This window comes from Lynx rufus, unplaced genomic scaffold (assembly GCF_022079265.1).
Source record: "Lynx rufus isolate CCGP_SWC_20201006 ecotype Redwood Valley unplaced genomic scaffold, mLynRuf1.p SCAF_32, whole genome shotgun sequence".
Lineage (NCBI taxonomy): Eukaryota > Metazoa > Chordata > Mammalia > Carnivora > Felidae > Lynx > Lynx rufus.
Genome location: NW_025814848.1, coordinates 2,441,948 through 2,459,153, shown reverse-complemented (window position 1 = coordinate 2,459,153; position 17,206 = coordinate 2,441,948). Strand labels below are relative to the sequence as shown.

Here is a 17,206-nt window from a genome sequence, read left to right as displayed (position 1 = left end):
ATTCACTTTGCCTTTGAGGCTCACAGCCAATGTGTATCGTCCCACGTGAGAGCTCATTCTTGGTTAGAACTTTTCTGCCAGTGGTGTTTGCGTGACCTGATGACCTATTTGTAATTTATTTTAGCCTAAAATACCTAAATCACTTTGATAACCATACTTAATATAGAGCACCGTAAAGGGTTTGGCAGTTTCTTGTAAAGTTAAACATACATTTACTTTTCGACCCACGAATTTCACTCTTACAGATTTGCCTAAGATAATCGAAAACCTGTGTCCACAGGAAGACTTCTGGGTTCTTCTGGGTTCACACGAAGATGTTCGCAGCAGCTTTATTCATAATATCCCAGAGCCAGAAAACACAAACATCCCATACGACCCACAGTGGTAGAACAGAGAAACACATTGTTTTTGTTCACGCAACAGCATGCGGCGAGCCGTGGAAGGGACAGACCCCTGGGACATGGCAGTGGACGGCCTCTCAGTGATCTCGCGGCAGGCTGATAGACTCGAGTTCAAAACGGGACACGTTGCATGAGTCCGTTTAGATAACATTCTAACGGGCAAGGCTAATCTGTAGGGGACAAAAGTCACAAATAGTGGTAGCCTTGGGGGCAAAGACTGATTCAGAAGGACCAAGGAGATTTTACGGAGAGATTAAATGTTCCGTGTCCTTTGTCGTCGTTGCTGTTATTATTTTTACTGAGATGTTTATTATTTTCTGAAGGATTCTTTTGCTTAAAAATTATTTTATTTTTATTTTTGACGAATGAGAATGGTATATACTTCAGCGCACGTGTACATCGTCGAGTACACGATGGCTTGATCCACGTGTGCCTACGAAGCGGTCACTGCAGTCAAGTTAAGGGACGCACCCGTGCCCGCCAGGGCTGGGGTGTGTGTGGCGACAGCACCGGAAGGCTCCTTCCAGCGGTTTTCCATTTGGACTACAGCAGTTTTGGTTCCAGACCCGTCCTTTACATCAGATTCCAGAACTTTCTCATCTTATACCTGAAAGTTTGTAAGCTTTTTTATTCAGTGTGCATAGTTAGTATTTCACGTTCACTTGTGTAGAAGTTATCACAAATGGGCAGAGACGTCCTAGAGTTGGCTGGCTTGTCCCCTACCTGCTGAAGGCCACGCTGCGTCCAAGTCCTTTGCTTTCTGAAACTCACACAGGGTGCGGGTTGTGTCCGTCTTCTGTGGACACGAAGGAAGGCTGCTGAGTAAACGAGCAGCGGGGGGATCGGTGCTTCCCTGGGCTGTTCCTGGTCTCTTCTTTTCTTTGCGTTTTAACTTCCTTTTGTGTATAGACACTTGCTCTACGTAAAAGAAGAGAGAATTGCATACTGACCACCGCATACCTGCCACCCAGCTTCAGTGATGACCGCGTGGCTGTTCGTTTCATCTGCACATCCCCTCCCCTTTTTGATTGCTGGTGTAGTTTAAAGCAAATCTCTGTCATCGTGTAATTTCAGCCCTAAAGGCTTCTGTATAGGTTTCTATTGGGAAATGACATTTTTTTTACACAAAAACCTCAATTACATGCCATGTTCATGCCTGACAGTCCCACGTAGCAACAACACCTTCATCCTCGGGCCATGTTCAGTTTCCCTCAACTGTCTGAAAAGATTCTTTTTAAGTCGTTTTGTTCAAATCGGGGTCCTTAAGCGGTTACATGTGCCACTGGATTGGTATGTGTCTGTGTCTGTTTTACTCTTTTAAGTTCCTCTGTCTCTTTTTTTAAATGATCATCTTTTTCATTTTAATTCCGGTGTAATTGACACACAGTGCTACGTTAGTTTCAGGTGTAGGATACGGTGACTCAACAGTTCCACCTGTTACCCGGTGCTCCTCACAATACGTGCACTCTTTAGTCCCTTGCACCTCTTTTCCCCACCCCCACCCACCTCTCTCCTGATAACCATTGATTTGTTCTCTGTACGTAAGAGTCTGGTTTTTGTTCCTTTTTCTCATTCTTTGTTTTGTTTCCTAAATCCCACGTATAAGTGAAATCATCTGGTATTTGTCTTTCTCCGACCCTTGGCATCATACCGTCTAGATCCATCCATATTGTTGCAGATGGCAGGATCTCATCCTTTTTTATGGCTGCGTAATCTCCCATTGTGTATCACCACACCTTCTTTGTCCGTTCATCTTTTCACGGGCACTCGGGCTGCTTCCGTGCTTTGCCTGTCGTCAGTAATGCTGCTATAAGCGTAAGGGTGCGTACAGCTTTTCAAATTAGTGTTTTCATAATCTTTGGGTAAAAAACTCAGAAGTAGAATGACGGGGTCATATGGTAATTCTATTTTTAGTTTCTTGTGGAGCCTCTGGACTGTTTTCCACAGTGGCTGCACCAGTGTGCATTCCCCCCAGAAAGTTTGTAACCTTTGACCGTCTTCTCCCCCATTTCCCCCACACCCCAGCCCCGGACACCTGCCAATCTGATCTATACTCTGTGAGGTTGGCCTTTTAGATTCCACATGTAAGTGAGATAATACAGCGTTTGTCTTTCTGTGTCTAGCTTATTTTAATTAGCAGAATGCCCTCTAGTTTCATCTGTGTTACCACAAATTAGCAGGATTTCCTCCTTTTTTAGGACTGGACTTCTGTTTCATGTTTATTTTTGAGAGAGAGAGAGACACAGAGCATGAGCAGGGGGGAGGGGCAGAGAGAGAGGGAAACACAGATTCTGAAGCAGCTCCAGGCTGCGAGCTGTCAGCACAGAGCCCGACACGGGGCTCAGAGTCACGAGCCGTGAGATCATGACCTGAGCCGAAGTCGGACATGTAACTGTGACTGAGCCACCCAGGCGCCCCACGGACTGAATAATATTCTGATATTATATCTCCTCTAGTTTGTATACATACATGGTGTGTGTGTGGCATTGTCTTGATTCATTCGTCTACTGACCACTTGGCTCTTGTGAGTCATCTTTGCTGTGTCGATGGGGCTTTAATGTTGGAGAGTTGATGGGACATTAATATGCAAGAGTAGCCATGAGAGGATATTCTGCTCTTATGATGCAATCGTGTCACTAGGAATCAAAGGAAGCGGGGTGTACTCACCCGTCCGCCAGGTTAAAGATTAGAATTCGAAGTCTGACGACGAAATTCAAACCCTAGGGCACAGATTATCACAGACAGCGCGTGTTGAAAAGTATTTTAAAGGCAGTGCGCTTTAACCTCCTTGTTTCGCAAACGGGAAGACGAAAGCTCGGAGGCACGGCGGAAGGAAACCCCGCGATAAGCTGTCCGTGTTGTGCATCGCCTCCTTGTTCCCACGGGTGACACCCCGTCCGGCCCAGAAGAGGTGGGGAACAGCTGTTGGTTCCTCTCCGCCCCACACCCAGGCCTCGGGAACGGCTGTGCTCTCCGAGGTGCGTGGTCAGAGCAAGGGGTCTGCCCGTGTATCGTGTTTATAGGGACTCCTGTCGGGTGACCGAGAACCCAGCTTGAGACCAGCTACAGTTCCCCTCCCCAGAAGACAGAGAAAGTGTTCAAAGAACGAATTGGTTCGCGAACACCGTGTGTCTAGCGTGAGGTTTTTAGGCAGGAGGGTCTCTGTGTGTCCGGATCTAGGGATTCAGACGCTGTCCTCATGACTTAATCTGTGTCTCTTAGCCTCGCTCTCCTTTGGGTTAGCCTCAGTCTCCGATAAGCTCTTTCCCAGGACTTTGGGGGAAAAAATGTACAGCAAATGTTTCTAATTACTGGTGAGGAAGAGAGAGAGAGTATGTTAGGACGGAATCTTTTCTCTGGAGTTCCTCAAAACTGGCAGCAGTCGAGTTAGGATGCTGTTTACAGATGGTGAGGGAACAGCATAGGCTTTTGCGACCCCATACGGCCCTGCCACGCTTTGGGGGCATCGGGCTTTCAGAGTGCTCTTGATTTTTTCTGCCGGCCTTGCCCTGACACCGGGCTGTCTACCCGAGCAGAGGACCTGGGCAGTATCTGCAGCCGGACCGCAACTGGGAAGTTGTGACTGATACGGCGTGCGCGGTACGGAGCCACAGCACCTGGTCGGGGGGCCTGTGGTCTGCGTGCGGCCGGGTGCAGCCAAGCCGACAGGGTGCCCGGGTTAAAGGGGGGGAGGCGGACCCCAGGTAGGAGGCCCAGCAGAGGCCAGAGCAGAGAATGCACCTCCCAGAGAGCCCGATCCGGGGGCAGACACGGGAGCGGCAGCACTAGGTGAGGGTCTCGGAGGAGCGGCCGGCAGTCTTGCGGCTGGTGTTCAAGCGCAAGAAGGAAGGCGTGCCGGCGGGCTTCCGTTCTGATGCCTTGGGGTCCCGCGTGCTAGTTCCTTTCTGTCGTTCTCGCTCCTGGGGAAGCTGTCGCTCCAGGCTTCTGCGGGTCTTGCGTCTTCACCCCTTTTCGGCGACGATCGTCAGGGTGGGATTCTGTCAGCCTCTGGGGACGCCTGGGGCACACGTGTGTTCCGGACTGCAGTCACCACAGGGGTTTGCACGCCAGCTGGGGCTCGCGTTTGAGACGCACCTGAACTACGGCCCCCTGGCTGCCCTGACGTCCCCTGCCCCTCCTTCACTCAGAGGATCCTGGGCCTGTGAATTGGCTCCAGCCTGGAATTCGTCCAGGCACCGTGACTTGCCGCGGAGAATCAAGTCAAACTTGTGTCCGCTGAAACCCGGAACTTTTCCCGTGGACACGGATGAGAAGATAGCAGGCCACCCTGTCTCTCCCAGCTCCGGGGACACTGGGATCAGGCAGCCGCCTGGCCGGGTCATTCCGACGGCGGCTTCAGGTCCGTCCAGGATGCGAGCCACCCCGGCTTCGTCTCTGAGTGTTGTCGTAGCCACATGGCCCTGCCGCGCCAGGCCCCACCCCCACCCCCCGCCGTGCATTGAGGAAACCCCCTTGGATGGGCCTTCTTGGCCCAACCACACACTTGCGCACACGTGCCAGCGCACCCTCCGGGCCGTGTTTCGCACAGCCTTGGTGCAGGGATCGTCTGTGATAATGCAGCTCGGGGATTCTTCTAGAAGAAATCCACTCTAGCAGTCCAGTCTTGCTCAGACTGGAAGAGATACCAGGAAGGTCTGGTGTTTCAGTTGTATTTGAAAAAGCGTTGGCCACTTTTGGAACGTACTCCCAAGCCAGCACAAGCCCCTGGAACCCAGCATCTCCGTTGACTGCACGTTGTTGTGTGAATGCCCTGGGATCTCTTCTGTGCAGGGGAGGGTGTGTGATAGACTGCCAGGATCACGGGTACCTGTTGGCAGAATGACTGAGGGACTGACTCATCCATTCTTTGGTCTGTTCATTCACATCCCTTCATTCCCCAGCCGTTCGTTGAGAACAGTGCTTTGCAACGACGTGGATGGAGCTAGAGGACGTCATGCTGAGCTCAGTCAGTCAGCAAAAGACAAGGAGCATATGATTTCACTCATACGTGGAATTTAAGAAACGAAACAAATGGAAAACAAAGGGGGGGGTTAAAAAAGAGGAAGAAGGACAAACCAAGAAACAGACTCTTCGCTATAGAGAACACACTGATGGCTGCCAGAGCGGAGGGGGGTGGACGATGGGGGAAATAGGTGATGGGGATTAAAGGGTGCACTTGTGATGAGCCCTGGGCGATGCATGGAGTTGCCAAATCGTGATATCGGACACCTGACACTGATATGACACTTACACTGGAATTTAAGGAAGAAGAAGCATGGCGAGTAATCGACCTCTAGGAGCGAAAGATATCTGCGTGGTTAAGAAAGAGAAAGGGGGCTTGAGACGGTGTCGTAGGCAGACAGTGACCGCATTTTGTAGAATGTGAGAGGCCACCCCGTGGGGAGTCTGCTATTCTAAGTGCAGTGGGAAGGACTTTAAGCCAGGAAGTGACAGAATTTTATTTTGTTTATACAACTTACCATGGTTGTTGTTTGGAGAACAGGCTTAGGGCGGCAAGCTTAGTGGTGAGGAAGCTTATTAGAAGATAGCCTTTGGGTCCTTGGAGAGAAGTCACAGCGGTAGCTTGTGCTGGAGTAGCTAAGATCTAGCGTCCGCCTTTTCCCCAAACCCCTCTACTGCTGGTGTCCCTGCAGCCCGGAGCTTTGGGCTTCCAGGGGCAGCTAGCTGGTCCTGCCACGGGGTGGCCATGAGAGCTGCTCCCTCCTGAGCCGGGGGTAGAGTTTGGATCGGACCAGGGTAGTGGCCCCATCGTGGCAGGTGGCTGGAGAATAATAACCTTCGTTTTACCCAGCGCAGCACAGATCAGTTGACAATTCTAGCATTTTACAGTGTTTCATTCGGTTAGCAAACTTTTATGCTACTTTTACCGAATAGCTATATAAAACTTCAGAAATAAAGTTGTAATTTGTAACACTTGATATTTTAATAGAAATATACATGGCGCCTATAAATAATTCTTTTTTTAAATTTTTTTTTTTTTACCTTGATTTATTTTTGAGAGACAGAGAGAGAGACAGAGCACAGGTGGGGGAGGGGCAGAGAGAGAAGGAGACACAGAATCCAGCGCAGGCTCCGGGCTCTGAACTGTCAGCACAGAGCCCAACATGGGGCTCGAACTCAACAAACGGTGAGATCGTGACCTGAACTGAAGTCGGACACTCAACCGACTGAACCACCCAGGCGCTCCGATAATTTTTTAAGTTTTTATTTATTATTTATTTTTGAGAGACAGAGACAGAGCGTGAACAGGAGAGGGGCAGAGAGAGAGGGAGACAGAATCTGAAACAGGCTCCAGGCTCTGAGCTGTCAGCACAGAGACAGATGCAAGGCTTGAACTCACGCGCTGTGAGATCATGACCTGAGCCGAAGTCGGAGGCTTAACTGACTGAGCCACCCAGGCACCCCTGTAAATAATTCTATGTCACAGCAATTTAATTTGCAATCAATTTTTTAGTAGATTATAATATTTAAATAAATGTTCTTTAAAAGCATAATGTGTAAAAGCATAAAATTATACATACACACACACAAAGTTATGTAATTAATAAAATGTTTTATAAATTAAGGAATTTTTATCTTATTATATTTAATTATGCCCTTTCTTTTTCTTTCTTTCTTTCTTCTTTTTTTTTTATTAAAAGTACCAAGATACGAATATGCAGGGAGTTGTGTATGAATTAAACAGCTATATCGAACAGCGATTGGATACAGGAGGAGACAATCAGTTACTCCTTTATGAATTGAGCAGCATCATTAAAATAGGTAAGAAATGTTTTATATTCCTTCTTGTAGAACTTTTGAACCAAAGTGTCTTTTATTCTGTTGCAGAAAATGGAAAGAGTAATATACTTACTACAAGGCAAATGCAAGTCATTTATTTGCTTCTATTCTCGGGCTAAGTTTGAAGTGAAAATACTCTATTCTGAAACGACCAGAATGAGTCAAACCTAAAACTTCCTAACTTACCCAGTCTCAAAAAAGTATCTGCCAGATGTGCAAATGGAATATACTATGCTTTCTAAATAAAGCCTAGTTTCTTTGGAACGTGTAGTTTTGTTGAATTAAGTCACATCTTTACGAAGGAAATCCTTAATTTTTAAGCAACACAAAGCATTTTAAATTTATTGGGGCAGATGGCAGATATACGTACTTTGATCACCTCTTTTCTGATGGGGAAGCTGTGGCAAAGGCAGGCCAAATATTTGACCCAAGGCCGCACGAGTGAAAAGGAGTGAACCGTGAGTCTATAGGCAAGCGATCCTCCGGGAGGAATATCGGTTACCTGCCGTGGGAACTGCCTTCACATGGCCCTGAAGCAGTGTTAGGAGAGTTCAGCCGTGTTCTCTTCGTGAGGCTGCATGGATACGTGCGTCATCCTCTTTGGGTGATGCTTGCCTTGATTACTCATTATTATGAATATTGTGTCTGGTATTTTTTAGTACTTTAACAATTAAATCCAGTTCCTAAACGAAACATGTTTTCCAATAGTTGTAACGTTTAAAGTTTCACAAACATATCATTGCGTAGTGCATTGGCTGCTGTGTGCATGTGAGGATGTCACGTCTGAAAGTTTGCAATAGCTGATAAATAATGAATGAAAATGTTCTATGTCATTGAATAAAGCCATAAATTGGTTGGCTCGATTCGCTGCATGACCATTATTTATGTTAACAAGCCCTTTCACGAGATTCCTCTCTGAGGTCTCACCTTAAAGAATTCACACGTGGTCTGTTCTTCCATTGAGATGAGTTTCTTCCTTTTTTATTACTTTGGCAGCCACAAAAGCTGATGGATTTGCACTGTATTTCCTTGGAGAGTGCAACAACGTAAGTATCTGAATTTAGATTCGGGTGCTCTAGATGAGAACGTGTCATAAGCTCTTTGAAAAAGGTCAGCTGGGCTGCAAACCACACACACATGGCAATGAAGTACTTCAAACTCATTTTGTATTTCGTTTCCGTCTACGGTTGTTGCCAGGTGACAATCTCACCAGCGTGGCAACGTTTGGGCGTGAAATGTCACAGTTGACTCACTGTTTTGGTTTGGGCCTGTGGTGTCCTGTCTTATGAATGGCACCTCTAGACCGTTTTGTACAGAAGATGCTTCGCACTGTGGGCTGGGGTGTCAGGGACGGCGTATGCCCTTTTCAACACGCTGCCTGCAGTAGAATAAAGCAAGGATGAAAGTGGAGCATTTTTTAGGTGAGTTCTTTGGACTTCCTGAAGGCCACTGAAACAGTGCGGGGACGGCGTTACGCCGTGGAGACCCCTGAGCCGCGGTGGCCGTAGCTCACACTGTTCCGTGGTGTGCCTGTCTTAGTGTTGCGTGCCACAGGCTGGAGCCTCTGTTTCTGTTGCAGCTTACTCAGAGCACAGCCCATGGTCAAATGCAGCGTGCATAAGCCGTTCAAGATGTTCAGCTTACTGGCATTTGATTTTTGTTGTGCCGTTAAAACCACACACGTGACATCTTAAAAGAATATTCTGAGCCAATAAGAATTACGTTCAGAGGTTAACTGTATAGAAAGCATTTATAAATACATTTGGAAAAATTTCACTGTGTATTTCTTATGTGTTAGGCATTGTTCTTGGAGATTTGGGGTTTCTTTTTGCACTGTGATGCTTGTATTCATGAGTAATCAGAATGTGTGCTATTTATGGTTTATAAAATGGTAATAGGAATAGAGACGTAAGTATTCCGAGACGTTTAATGGTGCTCGTGAATAATACAGTAATGCAAAGGATGAAAAGTCGTTGCACAAAAATGTTGCCCGGCCGATTCACTGAACCCATCGTTGATCCTTTTTGTTCCCTCCCCTTGCATCGTAAAAATTTACGTTACAGGATTAAAAGCTCTTTGGGGCAAGGACCTTTTCTTACTAATCTTTGCATTCACCCAGCATCTCTCCTAGTGCCTTCCATGTACAGAGACAAGAGTTCCATTAAGTTGAATTATTCAGATACCACTCCTGCTTCCAAAAACTTTAAATGATACTTCAGACACTGGTAGTTTTAAATGGCTAAGCTACTAAAATAACAAAGAGATCTCATTCTTCCCTGTTCATTCTAAAAACTTATTTCTAAAATTTTGGGACTTTTATTTAAAAATCAAGAATTCCTTTAAAAAAAAAAACTAGTATATCATCTGCAATTGTATTTAAAACGTACCAGTGTGTATGTGAGCTCGGTGCGATCAGGAGAGTGCAAGTCTCATTATGACGCCCTGGGATCTGCAGACAGCTCACAGGGCTTGGCCTTGGCAGCTGAGTACCTGCTGTGTGACCCTTTTCCTTCAGTAACAGCTGTTTGTGACCCAAACTTGGACCAATCCAGTGCTCTGATGAAACCTGGATGCTGGACTCAGCATTTCTAACTGTTGACACGAAAAGAAGTGAGTGAACCCGGGCACTGAGGGCCCCATGGGATGACCCTCTTCTGCTGTGTGTGAAAGAGAATTGGAGGGGGTAGTGGGGGAAGAGTGGTTTCGGAGGTCAGAAAGGGCAGGCCACAAGAGGCCAGGGGTCTGCAGGCGGTGAGAGCCTCAAGAAGTGCTTGACCGGAGAGCCTGGGTTTAGATTCCCAGATCCCAGACTCTTAGTCACTTGGCTGCAGGTTTGGCTTTATTTTTGCAGGCTTGTTTGTACATTGACCTCCGTGAAGTAGCTTCCTGGAATATGTGACTTAGAAAAACCTTCTGTGTCCACAACATCTAAAGCGTATTCTATGTATATCGCTTCTAATTCTTTTACTTCTGTCACTTAATTGAGGGGATGATAGTCTGTCCATCCAGGCTCTAGTCGGCTCTTTATTCTACATTCCTGAATTCCCGAGGTCAGCTAATGGTACTCGGCGTGGTTCTCTCTGGGGTCACTGCTTCCTTGGTCCACGTGTGGCCTGGGAACAGCAGAGAGCGTGGCCAAGATGTGGCTAATTCTGACCTTCCCGAGTCAGATCTCACTCTGTCGAGCCTTCTTAGTATCGCATGCTTCTCCTTCGTAGAACGTAGCTGTGAGTGTACATTTGTGCTTTGTGGGACAATTGGTTCATCTGGCTCTCTCTAGAATGTACGCTTCGTGAAAGCAGAGACCTAGGGGTACTACTGTGTTTGGTCGGCCACATTTTTCTTTCTGTGCGTTCAAGTCTTCCATTTGGAATCGGGTCTCTTCTATCCTGTAGAATTTCCCTTAGTGAGGGTACACTGGTGGGAGTCTCTCAGTTTTTGTTGCAGTAGGTCTTTATTTCAACACTTCCTTGAAATACATCTTTGTCGGATAGAGAATTCAGATTAATAAAAATTCTCTCTCTGTATGTTGACTTTAACATAGTTGCTTTCGGGTTCTTTTTGATTTTCTCTCAGTTCTTCAATATAGTTTTTTATTCCCTGGATATTTTTTCAAGTTTATCTTTTATTTCTTGGGATATATTAACTAAAGCTCTTTTATATTGTTTTTTATTCACCCAGAATTTACATTTCTTGGCTTTTGTTTCACCCACCTGTCACAGCTGGTGGCTTATTGGCTTGTGTGTCTCATTTTGTTTGATGTTTTGACCGTGAATCATACTCTTCCTCGGGCCTTTTAAAATGGGTGTTCTTGAGGGTTGTGTTGACGTTCTTTTCCTGGAGACAGGATATGTATTCGTTTTGGCCGGTCACCTAAGGCAATACCAATCCAGCACGACTTTAAATTATCTCATGAGATTTTTTTTCAGACTACAGAGCAGTATGGATTCCAGCCTCATAGCCACGTGATGCACAGTTACGATTTCTCAGAAGAGATTTTCATTTTCCCTCCAGCAGTAAATTCAAGACAATCTGGTGTCCTAGTAATCTCCTTGCGCCTGTAGCTATATTGACCGTAACCACCAGCATCGATGAGGCGCCAGCCCGTTCCGGTCCTGGCCTCCAGCAGGTCTTGTCTCCCGCGGTGCTTTCCTGAGGGAGGGTCAGTACATCCAGGCTTTGCTCCCTCTCTAGAAAAATCCAACTTGGGATTTGCTTGCCTCGCAAGTTCCGTTATTGACTTCTTTTTAGATTCCTGTGCATTCTGTCCATTCTTCTCAGCCCAGCAATGCATTAGAAAGGATTGAAAATGTACTTTATCCAGCCTTTAAAATTTTTTTAAATTGATTTTTTCAGGAGTATCAAATTATCTAATCTGCCCTATTGCTTGAACAGATGTTGACATACTTCTAATATGTAAGCCAACCATATTAATAAAATAAAGCTTTTTTTTTTTTTTTTTGGCCGGGATGAGCAGATACACATGTATTTTCTTCTATTCCTTCCTTTGTAAAAAGGGGCATGTTATAGATATTTGTAAATCTTTTTTATTTTATTTTACATATATTTTTCAATGTTTCATTTATTTTTAAGACAGAGCGTGAGCAGGGGAGGGGCGGAGAGAGAGGGAGACACAGAATCCGAAGCAGGCTCCGGGCCATGAGCTGTCAGCACAGAGCCCGATGCGGGGCTCGAACTCACAAACTGCGAGATCATGACCTGAGCTGAAGTTGGACGCTTAACCGACTGAGCCACCCAGGCTCCCCTTGTCAATCTTTTTTAAATTGCCTCAGGATTTTGAATCATAGTTATAAAGCCTTACTTAAATAACTCACATATATAACAAAATGTATATGCTTTAGTGAAAAAAATTATAATAAGATAGCCCAAACAGACTGAGATAAAATTTTTAGTCTGTATCAAAAATTCCAAGGATTAAGATGGACACAGGGAGAATTATAAAATGCTTATACTTATAAAAGTATTGTTTTCTTTTTTTATAAATAAGAACCAGCAGAAATTAATTAATTTCTGAAATTGATGCATTGATAAATATAACTTAAATAAAATTTATGTATGTCAGAAGTTCCCCTAGTAGAATTAAAAACCCACATTAATATTGTTGGAGAGAAAAAATTTAAAGAAAACATGGAAAGTTCAGGAAAAGATAGAAAACAAACGAAATAGTGTTAAAACACTAAAAGTAAAACATAAAATAGATTGTGGAACTCTCTACCAAAATATGTCACAACAAAATTACAAGTAGGATAGACCCAGTTACTGAAAGAAAAAAATTGTAAGTTAGGTTTAAAAAACTCACAACTGTCTTCTGTTTTTTTTATAGAGGCACATATAGAAAAGGACTTAAGAATGATTGAAAATAAAAAGAGAATTTTAGGTGAAGCAGACCTATTCCAGAAAAATGAAAACAAAAGGAGAGAAAGTACCACAGGATCAATGACAAAGATGAGTTTGGGGAATAAAAGCATTAAATTGGAGCAGGAGATCACTTGGCATTTATGAAGGGTTTAGTCTGCAGCGAGGGAAGACCTGTTACTTAGTTTACCCAGTAAGTGTTGATGCATTAAAATTTGTAAAGCAAAACAGTCACACCAAAAAAACCCCAAAAGGACAGAAATATACAATAGTGTTTTAGTGATTGACAAGCAAAAATACAATTTGGAGAATGTTAGTAATATCTGCAAGTAGGTTTATCCAAAAAGTGTGTGTGTGTATATATATACGTATACATACATATATATATATATATATATATATATGTATATATATATATATATATAATTTTAGGATTTACCAACATGGGTTTCCCTTTCCTCTTTGGGTTAGATCCTACTTTGATGTGTTTAGCCCCCATTGAAGAGTTCAGATACCCATAATGGCTAAAAACAAGGAAATTAAACAAAATTAATGTGCAATGTCACTTCTTGGGAAAAAAACAAATATAGTTACTGGGATATTCAGGCAATAAGGTTTACAAAAATGAATTGTCGTATTGCTACAACCCTGGGCAAGGCTGTCCACAGTGGATAGTGCAGATCCTCGAAGCATCTTGTATGCATTTTTGAGCATTAATAAATAAGGGACAAAATAAGTTAATTCATGAATTCAACACATTTTTATTGGGTACGATTACATGGTAGTAACCTCAGGTACTAGAGACACAGTCATAAATTAAAGTATCTGTCCCCTTGGGATGTGCCTTTTTAACCTATGGATTTAGAAAGAGAAAATCCATATAAACAAGGGAATCTAAAGACTTTATACAGATATCAGGTATTTATTGACCTAATTAACAAAAAGAGAAGACACAGTTATTTATGTTTAATAATTTAGAAAATAAAACAGGATGAAAATGATAAATTATGAGAGGATACTTGTACTAATAAAAGTGAAAATGTAGGGAAAAAAATGGTCAGTTTTTGAGGAAAATATAAATTGTCCTGTTTAATGCAAATAGAAAACCTAATAGACCAGTGAATGGAAGAAACTGAAAACGGTATTAAAATAAAGCTCTTCTAAAATAAAATAAAATAAAATAAAATAAAATAAAATAAAATAAAATAAAAGCTCTTCTAAAAGCCAGTAGGACATGTATTCAGCAGGCTATTGTTTGAGTAGGACATGTATTCAGCAGGCTGTTGAGTACCAACCTTGTTTGGGCAGTTTGCTGTCCCCGAGAGCAGTGGTGAGCCGGAATGGGCTCCCTCGTTCAACACCCCACCCCCAGTGCTCTTCTCTTTCATTTCCCCCCCGCACCCCCGCCAGCCCTTCAGGAAAGACGGGTCCCGTGCTGTGCACGCTGTTTCAGAGCTGGGAAGAAGGACGGCTTCCCAAAGAATCATGATTCTGGAGTTGGCCCCTGTGAGTTCCAGTTCACCACTTTGTGACTTTGACAAGAGTCTTAAACTTCCTGAAGCTTAATCTAACTTCCGTTGGTTAAATGTTATGTCATGGATGCGATTCATTCAACAAACCACTTAAAATACTTTTCTTTTTTTTTTTTTTTTTTTTTTTTTTTTATTTTTTTTTTTTCAATGTTTTTTTTATTTATTTTTGGGACAGAGAGAGACAGAGCATGAATGGGGTAGGGGCAGAGAGAGAGGGAGACACAGAATCGGAAACAGGCTCCAGGCTCTGAGCCATCAGCCCAGAGCCCGACGCGGGGCTCGAACCCACGGACCGCGAGATCGTGACCTGGCTGAAGTCGGACGCTTAACCGACTGCGCCACCCAGGCGCCCCTTAAAATACTTTTCATGTGCCAAAAATCTATGCTGAATCGATGAGCATACGAAGATTATAAAAAACAAAACAAAGCCAAACAAAACATTCCTGTCATCAAAGAATATAGGGGAAATCGAGAAATCCACAGTTGATTATAACATCTGGTCTTGAGTGCAAACGGAGAGAAACCCCAGGTGTTCTGGGATGCCGAATTTGAGGGGGTCTTGGGGGGGGATCCCTTTAAAAACAACTCGATGATTAGCTCTGTGTCAGCGGGGCCTGGAAGACCTCGCACTTAGTAGATAAGACGGGAAATAAAGGACTTTCTTAGGTAGAAGGAGTAGTTTGCGACAGGTCCAGAGTTGGGGCATGAAGGAGTGTATTTATATGTCCTGAGCCTTACCAGGGGCTGACATCAATGTGTACATGGTGCTGTTGAAATACTTGTTGGAAACCTAGTTTTCCTGTGATAGGATTTTGCTTAATTAAACTTTTACTGTTTTTACCATTTTTCTCTTCCATACCTGGTCTTTTACTCTGATATATAACATCCTTTATAATATTATCATTACAGTTTTTTCTTGTGTTCTCAATAAGAGTTGTTTGGAAAAGCGTAAAACCTTTCAAACTCCTAAATTTTTAATTCATATAGTACATTCGTACCTGGCTTTTCATATATTGGTGTTAGAATCAGTTTATAGCAAGTAGTTTAAAGGAATCGTGTGACTTTCTTAACTGCACAGTGAACTTCAGTAGGTTAATTTTAAGACTCCTGCAGGGTGGGGGGTGCCGGGTGGCTCAGTTGGTTACATGTCTGACTCTTGGTTTGGGGTGAGTTTAAGCTCTGCGTCAGGCTTTGGGATTCTCTCTCTCTGCCCCTCCCATTATCTCTCTCTCTCTCTCTCTCTCTCAGAAGAAGAAGAAACAAACAAACTTTAAAAAAAAAAGTCTAAAAAGAATACTGCAGAGTTAGTTCTGTCTTTAAAATTCCAGGTGGATTTGGGGCCAGGTGGTCATGCCCACGTGCATAGATCTAAATTCGTTTACTAACCACTGCCATCTAGTGTCTTGGGAGAAAAACAACTTAAGGGTAAGCTTAAGTGATATATTTTTAAAAGTATTTCTAAAATTTAACTGATTGTGAGTTGAACCCTTAACATAAGAAATGAAGTTTCATGAATAAAGTGATCTTTGAATTGCGTATAGGAAGGAAGATGAGAACAATGTCTATCACCGGAAGTATCTAATTGACGTCAGTGATTTTCCCATTTCACCAAAAAATCAGTTTTTTTTTTAATTAAATCGTAATAGTCTTTTCTAGTGTTCGTTTTCCATCAAATTGATTTCTCCAAATTTGCTTTTTTTTTTTTTAATAATTTGAATGCTTCCTTATTGCTTCACTGAGCCAATCTACTGCTCATGACAACTGTTACCAATCTTAGCGGCTTTAAATTACCTCATCTTAGAAATAAGCAGTATTTGTCAAGTTGCATGCTCTGAGTGCAGTTGATTTCTTCTCTGGAAAGAGTAGGGGTGGTTCTGGTTTGAAACTTTGGAATTTTTCCTTGTTTTTAGTTGTTTTTATCTCTAGCCTCTAAAATATATTTGTGGTGATCAAAGCTTTCATAGATTTATACAGTGTTAGAGAAAGAATTAATTTTAGAGACTCAGTTCAACATTGGATTTTATAGATAAATTATGTATTATAAGTACATGCGTAAGTAGTCTTAATACATTCTAAAATATTGCATAGCGATGTTTGATAGAAGTTTCCTTTCGCCCTCCTATAAAAATAATATTTTTTAATCTTAATCATATGAACATCCCAGTCAAACCCATATGCCAAAGATCATAATGATTTTTTTAAATGAAGTTACTATTTCCTTTGTAAGTGTCCCTAGAACTTACACTCATTATTGGTTAATGCATTAATGCAGCCCCCGTTACCAATGAAAAATGCAAAGTCTATCTTATAAAATAAACTGTGAATGTTTTGAAACATTCAGAACCAAAGCAAGACTTGCCTTGTCAGATCACAAAATGTACTACAAACTTGTCGTAATTAAAACGGTATGGTAGACCAATCAGTCTACTGGCACAGAGTTGAGAATTCAGAAAGAGACCCAAGTATTTGGTGGAGGTGTTAGTTTAACCACTGGGGAGTAACTATTCAGTACACAGCTGTCCATTTGCTTATTTCTGTAGGGTAAATAAAGGTAGGTTTCACAGATCTTCCCCATCCCTTGAATACCTGTAAAATTCAGCCTCTAATTCAGAGGTTTGTTACTGACTTTTTCTGTTTGTGATAATAGCTGCCAATCAGTCCGTACAACTGGGAAGGTCATAAAGAACCCATTACTGAACACATAATTCAAGCCAAGTTTGTTACTGACTTTTTCTGTTTGTGATAATAGCTGCCAATCAGTCCGTACAACTGGGAAGGTCATAAAGAACCCATTACTGAACACATAATTCAAGCCAGTGACTGCTCTTCAATCAGAAATGGATGTTATGAAGGGAACTTTTGCACAGGAAATTGTATGGAGTAAAACATAGAAACAAAAAAAGAACAGGAAAGCCCCTAATGCACAGGGGAGAAAGTGAAACCACGTCAGAAACTGGTGTCAGTCCCAGGCTGGTCCTCATTTCTCCCTTCCTGCCAGAGCCCTTGGCCTTCATCTGGCAACTTATTCAGTACTTGTTAGCATTTGTCCTTGGCTCCCATTTGGAAACATTTCTATCCCGTAAATATGAACAAAAA

The 17,206-nt window shown here is 43.1% G+C and overlaps 1 protein-coding gene across 1 annotated transcript in view; it reads left to right on the top strand.

The window, feature by feature from the left end:
* The window catches only part of PDE10A (phosphodiesterase 10A), a 305,028-nt gene that overhangs the window by 193,112 nt on the left and 94,710 nt on the right, over positions 1-17,206 (top strand). Inside the window, exons 4-5 of the mRNA XM_047093138.1 lie at positions 7,064-7,184; positions 8,199-8,248. Coding sequence (XP_046949094.1) covers positions 7,064-7,184; positions 8,199-8,248 — 171 coding nt within the window. The remainder of the gene's footprint in view (positions 1-7,063; positions 7,185-8,198; positions 8,249-17,206) is intronic.